The sequence below is a fragment of the Myotis davidii genome, unplaced genomic scaffold (genome assembly GCF_000327345.1).
Source record: "Myotis davidii unplaced genomic scaffold, ASM32734v1 scaffold100, whole genome shotgun sequence".
In the NCBI taxonomy this organism is placed as follows: domain Eukaryota; kingdom Metazoa; phylum Chordata; class Mammalia; order Chiroptera; family Vespertilionidae; genus Myotis; species Myotis davidii.
The window spans coordinates 793102-810650 of NW_006292691.1; the positions used below are offsets into that span (position 1 = coordinate 793102).

Genomic DNA, 17549 nt, shown 5'->3' on the forward strand with positions numbered 1-17549 from the left:
CTCCCTGCAGGCCACCCCGCACCGCGACATCAGCCGCCGCGTGGCCTCCTTCCGCTTCGAGCTGCGGGAGGACTGGCGTCCAGAGCTGCCTCCGCAGCCCACACTCTGGGCGCGGATGGCGAGTGACGGTCTGGGTGGGAGTCGGTGAAATCGCGCCCTACCCGGGCCCTGTGGGAAATGCCTGTGGTCCCCACCACACAGGGAGGAACGTCAGCGGGAGGAAGGGCAGTGACTCATCTTGGGGAAAGAGCCGGCAGGTGCAGAATAGGGGGAAGGGGGGGGCCAGTCTCGGCAACCCAGGTCCCTAGCCCCTAAGGGGTTGGGGTTGATGGGCGGGGGATCAAAACCTCAGGCCAAAGCTTTCCAGGACACTCTGGCCCAGCGGGGACCTCCCTCCCCTCCCCCATCCCAATATAACACAAGTCCAGTGTGAGCCTGTCACCGTGGAGATGCCCCACCTCCCGGCAGGGCAGCAGGCCCAGCTCTTTGCTCTCCTGGAGCTTAGAGCCTGACCCCATAGCGGGTGGAGTGTCTCTGTTCTGCCTCCTGGCTCCGTGTCCATCATATCCTACTGCTGACCCCCCTCCCCCCACCTTCCAGGCTGGTGACTGGGCCCTGGACACAGCTCTGGGAGCCCACAGGGGTTACTGCATATGCAAGATCTGGGAGCCAGAGCTTGCATCAGGACACTGAGCTGCAGGTGGGGTGTGCTAGGCACAACCCTCAGGCCCATGTATATGCACGTGTGTGGGTGCATGCATGAGCCTGCAAGCATCACCCCGAATGCAGGGGGTCTTCAGGGTTGGGGGTCTTCAGGGTTTGTACGCATGTGCTCCCTGGGACCCCAACTGCCTCATGGCCCGGAGCCTCCATTTGCACCCCACTGCACTGTGGTGTCTGGTCATTTGCTGTTGCCCTCCTGCCTCTGGTTGGTGGGAGGAGGCCTGGGGGAGGGGGGTCCAGGAGAAGGCAGGACCTACCCTGACCATCTTCCCTGCATGCAGGTGCCTGGAGGCCCTGTAATGACACTGAGCTCCTCTGGCCTTGTGCACTGGCGACTTTGGTGAGAGGCCCTGCCACGCCAATGGGGCAGAGGGGGAGCCGGGGGCCTCCCCTCTGTGCGAGCCACTGGCCAGGGTGCCTCCCCCTAGTGATCCAGGGGACCCTCCACAGGATTGCCCACGACACAGCTGCAGGCGTCTGTTGTCACTGTGGCAGCTGTCCGGGTCCTCCGCCAGGCACTGCCGCTGTTCCAAGTGGGGGGCTCTGGGGGCCCGGTCCCGGCCTCCATTCGCACCCCACTGCGCTGTGGCATCCGCCCTGGCCCTGGCACTTTCCTCTTCATGGGCTGGAGCCATTTTGGTGAGGCCTGGCTTGGCTGTGCACCCCGCTTCCAGGAATTCAGCCGTGCCCGTACCAACCACCTCTGCCCCTTTGGGGTGGCGCTGGACTGAGGGATGTGGGAGGAGGGCTCTGGAGAGAGGCCACGAGGAGGGTGGTGGGGACGGGGAGGTCTCCAAAGGGCGTCACAGTACCAACTGCTTCTGAGGGAGTGGCAATGACCAGTAAGAATACTGACTTCAGTAGTCAATGCAGGTCGCGTGTCTGGTACCAGAGCCCAGCCTCCTTTACACTGCGGGAGGCTGAGGGCTGTGGCGTCTTGTCTGAGGCCACCCAGCTGGTGAGTGGGGCAGTGGCCCATGCCCGTGCCCATGCCCTGGAGAGGGGGTGCTGCTGGGCGGGGCGGGCATGGACTCCCCCCCACATGAGCTTCGGCTCTGCTGCTCCTGCCCCCACTGTCAGGTGCTCCCAAGACTCAGAGCGGGAGTGGGAAAGGGGACCTCACTCCCAGGGTCTGAGGCAGGTTGCGTCCCTTGGGGCAGGAAGGTCAACATCACTCCCAGCCTGGGAGGAAGGGGGCTACCCTTTGACTGGATGCCTACTTCTCTCTGTGGTTCCCTGGGAGCCCAGCAGTCCCTGGCTCCCTCCTGCCCTCCGGCCCCTGCAACTGGCTGAGCTGCTTGAGGTGGTGTAGAGCCCATGGGATCCCTTGTGGGGTCCTGCTTGTTGCTGTTCCTCTAAGGAGCATTTCCCACCACTGGCCCCATTTTTAAAACAAAGTTATTTTATTTGTTCACTTGTTCACTGATGTGATATTCACATGGACTTTTTTTAAACCAATTTTTTGTTTGATTGTTTTTTAAAATATTTTTACTGATTTCAGAGAGGAAGGAAGAGGGAGAGAGAGATAGAAACATCAATGATGAGAGAGAATCATTGATTGGCTACCTCTTGCACGCCCCCCACGAAACCCAGGCATGTGCCCTTGACTGGAATCGAACCCGAGACCCTTTAGTCCACAAGTGGACGCTCCATCCACTGAGCCAAACCGGCCAGGGTTGGCCCCATTGTTGCCCCTGCCTTCCTCCCTCTTCAGCCACATAAAGGGTCAGTGATTTTGGACAAAGCTGGCAGCCCTGAGGCTGACGTGCGGGGGCTGAAGCCCGGAGTGCGGGGGCTTCTGACCCCTGAGTGAGCTCACTCTGCTCACCCCCGCCCCATAATTCCCAGGAAAGAAAAGCTCAAGTCTGGGGAGATGCCTGGGCTGAACCCTAGAAATAGCTTCCCATCCTCACCTGCCTTCGCTGCCGGGGAAGAAGCCAGGGGTGCGGGTGGGAGCCAGGGGTCCTGCCTGGTTTCAGACAGGAACTGAGTCTGGGAGAAGGACAGGGCTGTGTCCATACACAGGACCCCTTTCTCCAGATTCAGGGGGCACCGAGCTTACCATGGAGTGCTGCCTGGAAGCTGTGTATGCATGGGAGGGGGGTTGTCCTTTTACTCTCTGTGGGGCTGATGGGAGGGGGTACAGCCCCCCTGGAAGGCAGGCCTCATGCGGCTTCCTCCCACCTCTGCCCGTCCTCCCCTCCTGAGCTTACCATCCTCACCTCCCCAGGCTCACGGCTTTAAATGCCATCAATGTGCCGATGACCCCTGCATTTTGGTCTCCAGCTTGGACCTCTCATGGACTACAGACCTAGCATCCTACAGACACCCCCACTCCCCAACCAGAGAGTATCTTAGCAAAGACCGGAGGAGGAGGAAGTGAGGGACCCTGACCAGCCTCCTCCTCCCTGTCTTGGGCAGGCCCCGAGGAGGGCTCCCCCACAAGGCTGAGCTGCACCCTTATCCTCGGGCCTGCCCTGTTCTTGGGCCAGCTCCCCACAGCTTCTCAGGAGGCCCTGGCCACATCCACTGGTGACTGGACTGCCTCTGACCGCCTGTCCACAATAATGGGCAGCTGCTCTGAGTGCGCCCTAGGTGGACACTGGCAGCTACCCCCCACCCCAAGCCTTGCCTGAGCCTCTATGCACCACCCTCTTTCATAGGTGCACGAAGGGCAGGAGTGGGTATGGCTAGCAGGGCCACTGGAGCCCTGGAAGTTTTGTTCTTTTAAAAAATATATTTTTAGCCGAAACAGGTTTGGCTCAGTGGATAGATGTTGAGAGAGAATCATTGATTGGCTGTCTCCTGCACACCCCTCACTAGGGATCAAGCCTGCAACCTAGGCATGTGCCCTGACCGGGAAGCAAACCCTGACCTCCTGGTTTATAGGTCAATGCTTAACCACTGAGCCACACCAGCCAGGCTGGAGCCCTGGAAGTCTTGGGCCAGGGGCTTTGCTTGCCCTGGGGGAAGTGGCCGAGGGGAACCAGTGTGATGAGCCTGTGGGCTGGCGCTATGGAAGCTGGCCTTTGGGGCACCTGTGAAATACTTCAGGGTGTGTGCATTCACATGGAAACACACACACACACACACACATGGCTGCCCAGTTGCCCAGAGGCGGAGGAGCAGAGTGTCAGATGTGAACTAGAGAGAGTTGGGTATGGATGCTGGGGGAGCCAATTAGATGCCTACATTTAGTCAACAAACTTTCTTTTTTCTTAGATTTCAGGGAGGAAGGGGGAGAGAGAGAGATAGAAACATCAATGATGAGAAAGAATCATTAATAGGCTGCCTCCTGCACGCCACCTACGGGGGATGGAGCTCACAACCCTGGCATGTACCCTTGATTGGAATGGAACCCGGGACCTTTCAGTCCTCAGACCGACGCTCTATTCACTGAGCAAAACCAGCTAGGGCCATTCAGTGATTTTTTTAGTTTAAGTTCTTTCTTTCATGTTTCAACCCCTATCAGTTTGACATTTATCTAAACCAAACTGATTTATTCTCTAGTGCTTTCTAAGTAACAAGTCTGACCAAAGCAGGCCATACCATATTCTCCTAAATTTAAACATTGAGTAGAAAAATTTCCTTAAAAGGAGAGTGCATATATCCCAACACATATGCATGGATACTTGCTAACATAAGATAATTACAAGCAGTTAATTTCCAAACTGGGATTTAAAAATCTGTGGAAATCTGAATTTCCAATGCAAATTCTTACCGTAAGGATTACAGGGCTAGTTATTTTTTTTTTTAAACTTATGTTCCTCAGTATATAAGGAAGTCTTGGCAAAGTACTAGTTGTGCCATTACCAGGGTACAGGGATACGACGGCGCCTTTTGGTGCCAGTCCTTCAGTAAAGAAGACACCTTTTCCAGCAGAAACCAATGAGCTAGTTGCTTGGGCAACACTGAAACCCAATGTCATAAAGAATTTCTTCTGGTTTAAAGATATTTTGCTGATGATGTCTGTGTTCAAGCACGTTCACCCTCGGATGTTGAACTGACAGCAGGTCTTGATATTTCGATTGAACGGGTTCTGGAAGCACAGTCAAAATACCCAACTGGGGATTGAAATCATTTAAGAATAGGGTCTGGAAAACATGCAGTAATATTCCTAGGACATCTTCATTTGAGATAACTTTGTCTTTAAATTCCTCTGGAACACACCGGAGGGTCCTGGGGTTGTGATTTATGTTCAGCATGACCCAAGGTAGGAAGCGGTACCTGTAACTGTGCCACCACTGCCACTGCCACTGCCGCAGGCCCCGAAGCAGAACCGAGGGCGTGCCCGGCAGGGGTGGAGCCTAGTCAACAAGCTTTCTCTGAGTGCCTCCTGGGGCTGCAGGCACAGGATAATGCAAGAAAAGAGACAAGTGCTGTGTAAGACTCCCCAGCCGGGAGCCTAGGGCACACCCTTCCTTTCTGGGGAGGGCACAGTGACAGCCCCTAGGAGACAGGATTCTCTGAGCAGGTAGAGCTGGCCCGCCCTGCCAGCGCTCAGGTCTTCTGAGCGAGCAGGGCGTATCTGTTTCTTGCCCCACAGGGACTTCCAGCTGTGGGAGGGAGCCAAGAATCTATCCCTGCAACTGCTCCTAGGCTGGGCTTGCTTTTGGGGTGTTCTGATCGACAGAGCCCTCACCAGTCTCCCTGAGACAGTTGTATAGGGCCTGGCTGTGACCCAGTAATCCAGGCCTAGACGTTGCCCACCTGCAGTGAGCCCATTTCCCAGCGTCAACCTTAAAAACAAAACAGCTATTTTTATCAGCCAAAAACTAGTTTATTTGGGAATGGCAGAGGAATTGCAATTTGGGGCTTGCAAACTCTGGTGAATCACAGGCAAGTCTGGAGAACAAAGGCGAATGTTATTGTATAGAGAAAAAGGAAGTTGAGAGAGGCAGTTATAAGCAAAAGTCCATTGGAGTAGATAGAGCAGGAGTAGAGGGTGGTGGTGGCTTCTCATTGGCTGGGCTGTTGCTGGGTAAAGAGAAAAATTTCCTCCTGCTGGAGTAACAACGTAGGTTTCTTCCTTGTGTGAGTCTGCAAGGTGCAGTGAATGCAGGAGAGCTCCCCCTACAAGGTTTCCTGACTCCAGTTTTATAAGGCCTCCTTCATTCTTTCCTACGTTTTCCCCTTTGATCAAGACCTTTCTCTGAAAGCATCACTGACCAATAATGGGTTTTCTACATTAGGTAGTTTTGTCCCTGAGTCGGGAAGCACCTTTCCTGGTTGCCACGTTCCATGTAGGAGGGAAAGTGCATAGGGATTGGAAATGGTTAACGAGGAAGGGCATTCCCATTGAAAGTCTAGCCTATCAGTGTTAGAAGCATTGCAGAGCATCTCAAAGCAACGAGCCGGCATCATTTAGGGCACCATTTCCACAGAATCTTGACAGATAACAGGTACAAAGTTTGAAAATTATACAAACAGCCCTGGCCGGTGTTCTCAGTGGTTAGCACATCACCCTGTGCACCAAAAGGTCATGGGTTTGATTTCCAGTCAGGGCACATACCTAGGTTGCGGGTTCGATCCCCAGTTGGCGTATGTTCATGGAGAACCAATTGATTGATGTTTCCCTTTCCCGCTCTCCATAGAATCAATGAAAAACAAATCCTCGGATGAGGATTTAAAAAAAAGAAAAGAAAATTATACCAAAAAAAAAAAATTGAGCAGATTATAATCCACTTTGTATACTGGTCCTAAATCAGGAGCTCAGACCTGAGGTAACCAGCTAAATAGGTCAAAGGACCATGGAGAATCAGGTGAAATTTGCTGTAACCATTGGACTCGTTCCCTGAATTTTGAGTAATTGGGTTTCTATTTATCCAGAAGAATTTATCCATGTGCAGCAGATGGTGTTTGCTATTGCAAACTAAAACATGGTTCTTGTCTTTTTTTAAAATCCTCATCTGAGGATATTTTTCCATTGCTTTTCAGAGAGAGTGGAAGGACAGAGAGAGAGAGAGAGAGAGAGAGGAGAGAGAGAAATATCTATGTGAGAGAGACATCAATTGGTTGCCTCTTGAACAAGCCCCAACTGGGGGCTAGCAAACCCACAACCCAGGTATGTGCCCTTAACTGGAAATTGAACCTGAGACCCTTTGGTGTGTGTACCAGTGCTCTGGCCAGTGAGCCACACTGGCCAGGGCAAACATAGTTCTTTTCTTTTTATTAAAAAATACTTTTATTGATTTCAGAGAGGAAGGGAGAGGGAGAGAGAGAGAGAAACATCAACGATGAGAGAGAATCATTGGCTGCCTCCTGCACACCCCTACGGGATTGAGCCCACAACCTGGGCATGTGCCCTTGGTCGGAATCGAACCTGGGAACCTTCAGTCCGCAGGCCAAGGCTCTATATCCTGAGCCAAACTGGCTAGGGCCAAACATGGTCAATTTCAATGGACACAACAGACCTTTGGAATATCGAAATGTACCTCTTTTATTAGCTGTAGATCAAAAGAGGTAGGGGCTACGTGAATCAGGCACCCTATGACTATTTCAAAGGTTGAGAGTTTATGAGTTCTAAAGGGCGTGGATCTGAGATTTAGAAGGACCAATGGCAACACGTTCAGCCAAGGTATTTGGAGGGTTTCCACAAATTTTGCCAATTGAGTTTTGATAATACCGTTGGCTTGTTCAACTAGTCCTGAGTACAGAGGATGACAAGTGAAAATGCTATAGAACTGGCCAAATAGCACCGTCTAGCCGTAATATTTGACCAGTAAAACTGGTTCTCCAGTCACTATGGAGCTCAAGAGGGGTTTCCCAGGTAGGGATGATTCCCTCTCCCCCCCGCCCCCCCAATAGGATTAGGCACTGAAGAGACATGTAGCTTGTCAATGTGGAAAGGAGGCTTTGACTCAAGGGGAAAACACAAATTATTACCAAGACATACTTGTATCTATGAGATGGGGTGGGGTGGGGGGGCACATACCCAGGTTGCGGGTTAGATGAATGAAGTCCATTTGCCACACCTTGAATGATCTGTTAGGCAATTTAAAATGTTTGTGGGTGGTGTGGACAGTTTCTTTTGGATTATTTTTTGGGCAGGTGGGGCAAGAAAAGTAGATGCTTTTTGTGGCCTTATTAATATTTCCACACCAGTATTGGCTCATGACGGTTATAATTTTATCAGTGACCAACAATTCAATGCGTGCACAGTAATGGGAATTTAGAATTTCTGGCAGGAGTGGATTGTTATTTGGCTCAAGCCAGAGTTCTCTCTTTTCATCGAACCAATAATTATTAGAGTTCCAGTATTGTTTTTCCTTTAATGGGGCCAAATTTAGAGCATTCCTAGTCAGTTTTTCTACATTATCATTTGGGGAGCCTCCCTTTGTACCACGACAGAGGCTTGGCTATTGGTTCCTTTGAGAGCAGTGTTGTTGGTGGAAATATATGAGTGAGGTTGTTTGCTTTAGCCTCCAGGGAGTCAAGCTGGGAATGTCCAAGCGTCTTAATAGCCAAGGTGGCGGGTAGGAGTATGGCATCTAATAGTTTTTGGTTTTAAGAGCCATTCTTAGTTGTATCCCCATTAGAGGTAAGGAAACCTTGTGGTCACGATCTACCCCAAAGGCATAGCAACTATTGATATAAATGTTTTGTTTTGCCTTTGACAAGAGCACAAACTAGAGTAAGTGTGTAATTCAGTCAGCTGGGCTGAGATAGCCAGAGGCAAAGTGCTGCCTTGATGACTTCAAAAGTAGCTATAATAGCATACCCCGTGTGGCTCAGTGGCTTGAGCATCAACCCATGCACCAAGAGGTCACTGGTTCGATTCCAGGTCAGGGTACATGCCCGGGTTGCAGTCTCGATCCCCAGTAGGAGGTGTGTAGGAGGCAGTTGATGGATGTTTCTATCTCTCCATTCCTCTTCCTTTCTCTCTCTAAAATCAATAAAAACATATTTTTTAAAAATAGCATACCCAGTGCTCGCTTCGGCAGCACATAGACCAAAACTGGAACGAAACAGAGATTAGCCCCTGCAAAAGGATGGCATGCAAATTCGTGAAAAAAAAATCATAAAAAATAGGATGCCCAGTCCAATATTTACCATTTATATAAGAACAGTCAGCTTGAGCCAGTTGTTTGGAGTGTCTGGTACACTGAAAGGTCATGGGTTCAATTCCCAGGCAGGGCACATCGCTAGGTTGTGGGTTCCGGTCCCCAGTTGGGGTGTGCATAAGAGGCAACCAATCTATGTTTCTCTCTCACATCCATGTTTCTCTTTCCTTTCCTCTCTCTCTAAAAGCAATGAACATTCCCTCCGGTGAGGATTGAAAAAAAAAAAAGAAAAAAGAAAAAATTATTTAAATAAGAATGAGGAACTTCCTGTAAATGATGGGGAGTCAAAAGGTGACCTATCAGCATCAAGCAGTCCTGAGGGGTTTTGTCAGTGAAGATGGGATGATAGCCAGGTCAATTTCATAGGTGAGACAACTGGCAGGAACGGTTTTTTTTTTAAAAAAATATATTTTATTGAGTTTTTTACAGAGAGGAAGGGAGAGGGATAGAGAGTTAGAAACATTGATGAGAGAGAAACATCGATCAGCTGCCTCCTGCACACCCCCCACTGGGGATGTGCCCGCAACCCAGGTACATGCCCTTGACCGGAATCGAACCTGGGACCTCCCAGTCCGCAGGCCTACGCTCTATCCACTGAGCCAAACCGGCCTCGGCCCAAATTTATTTCTATTTAAAAATGCTCAAGAGACTTTAAAAAGGCCCAAAAGCCCAAAGGCGTCCAGTTTTAATTTCAGATCATCCTGACTTGGTGTCCTTCCGTTTCTCCTTTTGTGAGGCATCGATTTGGTCATCAGGTTATGAACGATGGAAAACATAAGACCAGAAATAATCACGAGACGTCTGCAGATATTCCTTGAATATCCTTTCTGAATTATTCTTTGCAACCAGGCACAGTGATCGAGTAGGGGAGATCATGATGAGTGTCACCTGCAAAGACTGGTATTAAATGCAGCTCTTTCAAAAAGAAACCAGCAAACACCTTTCAAGATGAAACAGCCTGGCAGGAAAGTTATCAAGTGTGATGAGAATGCAGGACTTCAACTGCTTGGGTACAAGATGACGGGGCGGTGGGAGGGAATCCCATGCCTATTTTTTCAGTGTATTTAACGAAAAGGACAGTGGCTCTGAGGCAAGAGGAGTTACCCTTGTGCCACCCGGTCTAGCTGTTGGCTGTGGAGTCCTATGTGGTGATGGCCATCTCCATGCTTTAGGGCAGCAATTTTCAACCTTTTCCACTCATGACACAAATTAATTACTAAAGTTCTGGGACAGACCAAAAAGTATATTTTTTTGACGCTCTGACAAAAAAGAGGAGACCCACAGAAAGTGAAGGCTGTACAGCCATCATTGATTGGCTGCCTCCTGCACACCCCACACTGGGGATGGAGCCCGCAACCCAGGCATGTGCCCTTGGCCGCAGGCCAATGCTCTATCCACTGAGCCAAAACGGCTAGGGCAAAGAGGTATAATTTTGATTCATTCACAACAGACGGCTTATTGTTGGGTTGGTTTGTCATTTTTTAAAATGCATTTTTATTGATTTCAGGGAGAGGAAGGGAGAGGGAGAGATAGAAATATCAATGATGGGAGAGAATCATTGATCCGCTGACTCCTGCACGCTCCCCCACCCTCCCTCGGGGATGGAGCCCGCAACCTGGGCATGTGCCCTGACTGGGAATCAAAGCTCCACTCTCAACAACAGGTTGAGCTGGTTTGCATTTTTAAAATTTGACAGTTAAGGGAAAAGTGGTCAAGGTCCCTGACTAAATAGGCACTGCATGTTTCCAAAATTCCTGCGGCACACCAGTTGAAAACCGGTGCTTTAGGGTGAGCGCCAGGGAGGGACCCTGGGCCCTGGCAGAGCAGAACGCGAAGGGACAAGTCGCGTGTTCCGTCGGCCCCTTCCGGCGTCGCAACGGCCTCCGCCCCGCAACTTCCGGCTCGGTCTCGGGCCGGTGCGATGGTCTCAGACCTGCGAAGGACACCTCTGAGCAGCGTGTTCCACAGCCATGGAGCAGGACGACCCGGCCGAGGCGCTGACGGAGCTGCGCGAGCGCAAGCCCAGCCGGTTGGAGCTGCTGCAGGTGGCGGCGGGCTCGGGCCTGGCCGCCTGCCCCGTGTGGGCGCTGCTCCTGCAGCCGGGCTTCCGCCGGGTGCCTCTGCGGCTGCAGGGTGGGCGGGGCCATGACTGGGGGCGAGGCCTACGAGGGACGCGGCTCCGGCCGGTGGGCGGGGCCATGACTGGGGGCGAGGCCTACGAGGGACGCGGCTCCGGCCGGTGGGCGGGGCCATGACTGGGGGCGAGGCCTACGAGGGACGCGGCTCCGGCCGGTGGGCGGGGCCATGACTGGGGGCGAGGCCTACGAGGGACGCGGCTCCGGCCGGTGGGCGGGGCCATGACTGGGGGCGAGGCCTACGAGGGACGCGGCTCTGGCCGGTGGGCGTGGCCATGACTGGGGGCGAGGCCTACAAGGGACGCGGCTCTGGCCGGTGGGCGGGGCTATGACTGGGGGCGAGGCCTACGAGGGATGCGGCTCTGGCCGGTGGGCGGGGCCAGGGCTGGGGGCGGGGCCTGCATTGAGGTGCTGAGTCCGGTTGTGGTGAGCGGAGTGGGTGCTGCCTAGGGGCCAGCCGGGGTGTGAGTTGGGACCTGTGTCAGGTAGGGCAGGGCAGCTCATGCGAAGAAAGGAGCCCAGGTGGCAGGCTCCGCCCGCCACCAGTATGATTCCGATTAGGGGACCAGGCGTGTGAAGAGCCCGAGTGGCTGATGGACTCCGGCGCTCCCAGCCACATGTCTCCTTGCCCAGGTGCCCTATGTTGGGGCGAGTGTGCGGCAGGTGGAGCACGTGTTGTCGCTGCTGCGAGGCCGCTCTGGAAAGCTGGTGGACCTGGGCTCTGGCGATGGCAGGATTGTAAGCAGTGGGGGGCGGGGCGGGGGCCACGCTCACGGCTCTCTCCCAATCTGCCGGTTCTGACGCTGTTGGTGCGCACAGGTGCTGGCTGCCCACAGAAGCGGCCTCCGCCCCGCTGTGGGCTATGAGCTGAACCCGTGGCTGGTGGGGCTGGCAAGGCTGCATGCCTGGAGGGCAGGCTGTGCCGGCAGTGTCTGCTACTACCGTGAGGATCTCTGGAAGGTAACCTGGGGAGTCTTGGACTCCTTCAGACCCCACACCTGACCTCCACGCGTCAGTTCTGGCGTGGCTACCTTGCTGACAGCCCCGCGTGTCCCTGCCTCCTGGGCAAGCTGGGGCTTGCACTCAGAAGCTGAGGTAACCCCATACCCACTAGACCGCTTCCAGGGCTGGAGTTCCATTCGTTACTGGGGTGACCTCCTCTTCCCACAGGTGAGCCTGAGGGACTGCCACAACGTGTGTGTGTTCCTGGCCCCCAGCGTGGTAGGTGTAGGGTTTGGTAGCCCCAGGGGAGGCTCAGGCCACCAGTGTATGTGCTGGGCCTGGAGGAGCTGGGAGGGGGCACTTGTGTTCTGTCCTGCCCATCCCCCTCTCCTGCTCTCTCCAACAGCTCCCACTGCTGGAGGGAAAGCTACAGGCAGAACTACCTGAGGGGGCCCGCGTGGTGTCAGGCCGCTTCCCCCTCCCTACCTGGCAGCCTGTGGCTGTGGTGGGTGAGGGCCTGGACCGTGTCTGGGCCTATGACGTCCATGGTGGTGGGCCAGGTGGGCAGGCTGCCCCAGCACCCAGTTCTGCCTTGGTCCCTAGGGCCCCTGACCCTCAGGCTGGCTGACTATTGCATTGTGGCTACAATAAAGACTCAGTAGGCTCCACCTGACTCTTGTTGTGTGGAGGGTTGGGTTCAGTGACTGCCCAAGCTGGGGCTTTGGGGAGGGCTCCCTGCTGGCTGGGAAGAGGTGTGCTCCGAGTTTATCTGATACTGGTTAGCGGCTGCGGGTCCTTGGGTGCGGAGGCTTGGTTGGAGGTACGGCCTTCACTTTCTGTGGGTCTCCTGGACCCACCAGCTTCCGCAGCCTCAGGATCTCCTGCTTGTACCTGCTCAGAGGGACCAGCCTGAGTAATCTGCCAGGCCGTGGACAAGACCTGCTTCTAGTGTTTGAGATCCACACCCATCCCACTTTTCCGAAAGCTTACCTGCCTAAGTGCTGGTCCACATACTCCTGAAGCTCAGAAAGTTGTGCCTCAGCCATCGTGGCTCTGACTAGCAGCTCTGCCCGCTCACGTTCCAGCTTTGCCTGACATCGGAGGGGCATAAGGCATGAGCCAGAACAGAGTATGAGGACGGAATCCCTGGCCACACCTTGCCCCCTCACTACCTGGGTGCTATGATAGAAGTCCCGGAGTTTCTGGTGGATCTGGGCCCAGGATTCAGCTTCCAGGCTCCTGTGAGAGAAGAGGGGGGGTTGGACATGAGGGCAGGTGTTGGCCCAGGAGCTGACCAGTGGCACTGCTCAAGTCGGGGCACCTAAATACTTGAGATGCCTGCTGGGGGCAAGTTCAGGGCCCACCCTGCCACTGTGGGAGCCATCTGTGCATGGGGGCAGGGCAGCCCAGGTCAGGAGGGCCCCAGTGTCTCTGTAAGGGTGCTGAGGGGGCCTCCCCTGTGCTGGGGGTTTGTTTCCCAAAACCCTGCGGGGTGGGCCTGCGTTACCCCTGCTCATTGCACTGTTGGAGGCATGGGGCCCGGAGGCAAGGCTGTGAAGGGCACCAGGTAACCTGCTCCTGCCCTGTCCCTTGGCTCACCTGAAACACCTTTCCCTGGACTCTCCCTCACCCGCCCTTGAGGACAGCCCTTCTCCCGTCAGGGCCCCCTCCACCTGGGGACTTGGCTTTTCTGTAATTATTAGTGTCTCCCACACAGGCAGACCAACCACTTTCACTGCTGCAACCACAACCCCACCCAGCAGTTACGACTCGTTAGAATAAGTGGGTACCCCCTTACAGGTCCCCCCGACACCCACACCAGGGCACTCACTGTGGCTCTGATGTGCTCCCCTGGGAGGCTTCGTCAGGTCTCTTCTGTGGGAAGAAGGACAGTGCGCTGAGCCCTCTGTGATAAGCTGGTGATAGGGATTCTCGGCTGAACGAGGCGGGCTGCTCAGAGGCCCTGGGGCGGGGGCTCTGCTGAGCCTGGGATGGGCCGCAGGGTGAGTTCTGGGCTCGGTGCCCCAAGGCCAGTATGGGGCAGCAGTGATGGGTCACCTGGGCTTGGAGCTTCTGGAGCTGTGTGACCAGGCGCAGAGGCAGTGGCTCCAGGTTTGAGGTGACTTCATCAGAGGTGGCCTTGGGTTTCCCAGGTGCTCCTTTGGGGTCCGCCTGCACCTGCTGCACACTAAACCAGCTGGGGGTCATGTAGAGCCATCCCACCCCAGATGCCCATCTCAGGGGAAGGGAAGGGCCTACCTGTGGGCACCTAACAGTTCCTCATGTCTTTGGCTCAGGTCTGCCAGGCGCTTACGGTAGACTCGAGCAGCTCGGGCCAGCTGTTGCTCACGGCTGTGGTGTGCTGCTCGGATGTCCTCCAGAGTGGTCTCCAGGAATGTCTGGAGGGCTACACCTGTAGGTGCCTGGCTTGTGCCATCTGCGTATTCCTGGAGGAGATGGGGTGGGGCCTGAGCTTGGTAGGGCCCACACCCTTCCCACAGCTCCTGTGTGGAGCAGGTTCTGCAGTGCAGTAGGTGAGGCCTAGAGGGTCCCTGAAACAGTTCAGCAAACCCAGGCCAGGCTTGGACTCCCCAGGACCCAGGGGCCTCTCACCCACAACAGTGCCACCCTGCCCAGTGCTCACCACCAGGGCTCGGGAGTAGCGCTGCAGCCGGATGGTGTACTCCTCATTCATCTTCTTGAGTTGCAACTGCAACCTGGCATTCTCAGCCTCAGCCTGGCGGAGCTGGCCCTGGCAGGTGGACAACACCTGGGGACGGAGGCAGCCTTGAACCTATGCTCCTTGAGGTGGTTCTCTACTAAGCTTATAGGACCCTGTCCCCCAGATCTCAAATGGGTATAACTGGGCCTCACCACAGCTTGTGCAGCCAGTCGCTGCCCAGCTGTCCTGGCCTCCTCTTGGGCTCCCTGCAGCTGCTGGCCCAGGGCTGCCCTGCAGACATGGGTATGAGGCTCAGTGAGGCCCAGGATAGGGGACTCTCTCTGCCCCTTTAGAGCAGCTGCTGCGTGCCCTGTGCCAGGTAAGGCAGCCACTCACACGCGCATCTCCAGTGCTTGCTGGCGGGCCCCGTGCTGCTCCAGCATCCACTTCATTTCTCCCTGTAGCTGTGGGGTACATAGAGCTGGTTGGATGAGACCCCAAGCTCTGGCTCCCCTGCACTGCCCCACCCCATCCCTGGGCTGGGAGAAACGTGGGCAGGCGCCGGGCAAGATGACTGCACACTCATGCCATTTCCCAGCTTCTGCAGTTCGCTCTCAGGAGTCTGGAAGTCCTTGGGCTGTGCCTGTGCAGGAGAGTGGGTCCCAGCCTCACTGCACCCCTGCTGCACCCCCTACTTGGCTCCCACCCAGTCAGGCCCTCCATGTGCTCATGGTGACCTGAAGAATGCGATGGTTGCAGTGTTCCTGATCCCTGGCCTTTTGCTCAAGCTCCTGTGCAAATGCCTGGAGGTGCCCTGGATCAGTCTTTGCTGGGGCTGCGTGATCTCCATGCAGCTCCAGCTCCAGCTCCAGCACCCGGTTCTCCAGCCGCAGGACCTGTGGGGTGACCAGGGTGAGCAGGGGCACCTGCCTGCTGGGCCAGATGAACATCCATCTGGGCACACGTGGACACAGCGCGTGTGGGACATTCAGGGATCAGATACTCTGTGAGAACCCTGTCACCCGTCACGAGGGGCACACCTGCAACCCCCATAGCACTGGTCCTAGGTACGCATCCCGCCAAGGACTTCGGCTGGCATATGTGGGCACACATAAGCGCCCACCTCACTCTTCAGCTCAAAGATTTCAGTCTCGTGCTGCTCCCGCAGACGATGGGTTGTGATCTGCAGGTCGACCAGCTCCTTGGAGATCTGTGGGTGGCCGGGGTGAGAGGGGGTACCTGTGGGATCCTGTGGGCACCCCCCTCCTGCTAGCTCCTCAGGGCCCCTATACTCACTTGTAGCCGTTGCTCCTCACTCAGCTCTAGATCTGAGGGAAGCTCTGTCTTAAGACTGGTGACCCAGGCTGGGGCGTCCCTAGGGACTCCTGGCAGCGAATCCTCAGTCAGTGGTAGAACCTGGGGAGGAACCGCCACCCATTCCACAGGTGGGTCTCAGGCCGAGGCTGTGGCCCCCACACACCCACATCTACCCCCACATACCCAGCCTAGCTGATGGGAAAGCCAGGCCCATGCCAAGGATCAGGCCCAGGACATGTTCCTGAGCGGTCAGGGAGGACCCCAACCCCAAGGTAGAAGCAGCAGCATCCTGGGAGGACTCACATTCTTAATGGCCTGCGATGGGGCCCCTGGCGTGGGGCCTGAGGCTGCCGCTCGCTCCATAGGCAAAAGGAACTTTGGCTGCCCGGAGCCCAGTGCAGCTTCGTTTACTGGCCTGCTGTTGCGACACTAGGGCTTGTGTTGCTAAGGTCTCTGTTGGTCCACACAGTCTCCCGCCTCCCCGCCCCCGCTTCTCCCACAAAAGGGCACAGGAGCAGTTCAGTGGTCGGGGAGGTGGGGGGAACTCGGCTCCTTCATATATTGCATACCATTTTTTTCTGGCTTTAGTTGCCTCGGCTGGGAAATGCAGACCAGCACCCCAGCATTTTCCGGGGCGCGGATGGGACCAGGAGTGCTTGAAAGCGCCGTCTGGACAGGTGTGAGGCAGCGCGCACGAAAAGGAGCTGCCACTGCTGTAGGAGGTGCCCTGCCCTGCCTTGTGGTTCGCACACCCATTAGGAGCCTTCTTTGTTCCTCCCAGTGATGCTGGGCGCTGGGTCGGGCGGAGGGCAGAACAAACTGCACAGACCCCGCACTCCCCAGCCTGAGGGAAGCGGGCGCAGATGTCCCGATTAGGGGCAGGGAGGGTCAGGAAGGCTCTGTCCAGCGCACGCGCGCTCCCAGTGCAGGTTTGGGGCCCCGCCGCACGCAGGGTCTGGGCCGGGCGGGTCGGATGGGGGAGGGGGGGCGTTGGTGGCGGCCAGGCTGAGCACCGCGCTCCGTCCGGGTCCGTAAGCAGCGCCCGAAAGCCGCCTCTGTCGGGTGCCCGTCAGCCCGTCCGCACAGCCGGCGGGAGTAGGTGGGCTGCCGGGGAAAGGCGCTGTGGGACCCTGGCCCGGTCCGGCGGGGAGGCCAGGAGGGCGGGGCCTACGGACTGCGACGTGGTTGGGGCAGAGCCTGGGTGAAGGCGTGGCTCAAGGGGGCGCGGCCGGCAGCGAGCGGTGGTTTGGCCAGGAGCCGGCGTCCGCAGCAGCCGGTCAGCTTGAACCTGGACCGAGGGGTTCCACCCGGGCCCTCAGGTAGCCCCTGGAGCAGGTAGCCCCCGGCGCAGGGAGCAGGGCCCTTTATCTGGCCCCCAGTGTGTGTGTGTGTGTGTGTAGCTGACCCCTCTCGCGCACAGCCCTGCCTCGGGTCCAGAGAGGGAAGCCCCACTGTGAGGGAGGGTGGGCACTCTGGTGCTTCCTGGTGGTGGACATGTGGGCCCCTCTCTGGGGTGCACTTAAGCCTTGAGATCTGAATGTTTGGGAAATAGTCTAGCAGGGTGTACAGGGCTTTTGAACTTTAAAACTCTGAAAAGCTTTTTTTTCAATGTTGGCAGAAGCTCTTAGAAGCTGCTTTCAGAGGGAAGTCCTTCAGTGTAGTGGGGACGGGCCTGCAGGCAGAGCCCTGTGTGCTCTCCCCCCTTCC

At 55.8% G+C, this 17549-nt stretch overlaps 3 protein-coding genes and 1 pseudogene across 5 annotated transcripts; 2 read left to right on the plus strand and 2 right to left on the minus strand.

Annotated features, from left to right (window-relative positions):
• Position 1: 1 nt before the first annotated feature.
• Positions 2–1759, plus strand: METRN (meteorin, glial cell differentiation regulator; the record flags this gene model as incomplete). Its single annotated transcript, XM_015565593.1, is given in 5 exon segments — positions 2–128; positions 1005–1034; positions 1037–1063; positions 1152–1185; positions 1187–1759. Coding segments are annotated over 5 exon segments (486 nt in total), but the record flags the coding sequence as incomplete, so codon positions are not given.
• A 2369-nt stretch (positions 1760–4128) lies between these two features.
• On the minus strand, positions 4129–5448 carry LOC102775257 (annotated as a pseudogene).
• Positions 5449–10735: 5287 nt separating this feature from the next.
• On the plus strand, positions 10736–12529 carry FAM173A (family with sequence similarity 173 member A). Its single transcript, XM_006766185.2, has 5 exons — positions 10736–10919; positions 11556–11659; positions 11741–11881; positions 12092–12142; positions 12270–12529. The coding sequence occupies exons 1-5, from the start codon at positions 10757–10759 to the stop codon at positions 12489–12491; spliced, it is 681 nt and encodes a 226-aa protein (XP_006766248.1). The 5' UTR covers positions 10736–10756; the 3' UTR covers positions 12492–12529.
• Positions 12530–12615: 86 nt separating this feature from the next.
• Positions 12616–17223, minus strand: CCDC78 (coiled-coil domain containing 78). Of its 3 annotated transcripts, XM_006766183.2 has the most exons (13): positions 16146–17223; positions 15822–15941; positions 15649–15735; positions 15263–15421; positions 14922–14989; positions 14738–14816; positions 14508–14633; positions 14123–14310; positions 13922–14060; positions 13695–13738; positions 13036–13102; positions 12854–12954; positions 12616–12754 (listed from the first exon to the last, which is right to left on the minus strand). In XM_006766183.2, exons 1-13 carry the CDS (start codon positions 16203–16205, stop codon positions 12643–12645), a joined length of 1350 nt encoding a protein of 449 aa, XP_006766246.1. In that variant the 5' UTR covers positions 16206–17223; the 3' UTR covers positions 12616–12642. The 3 variants fall into 3 exon arrangements, with proteins under 3 accessions (XP_006766246.1, XP_006766245.1, XP_006766244.1); XM_006766182.2 differs by having other exon boundaries at positions 13695–14051; XM_006766181.2 differs by having other exon boundaries at positions 13695–14060.
• Positions 17224–17549: the final 326 nt, after the last annotated feature.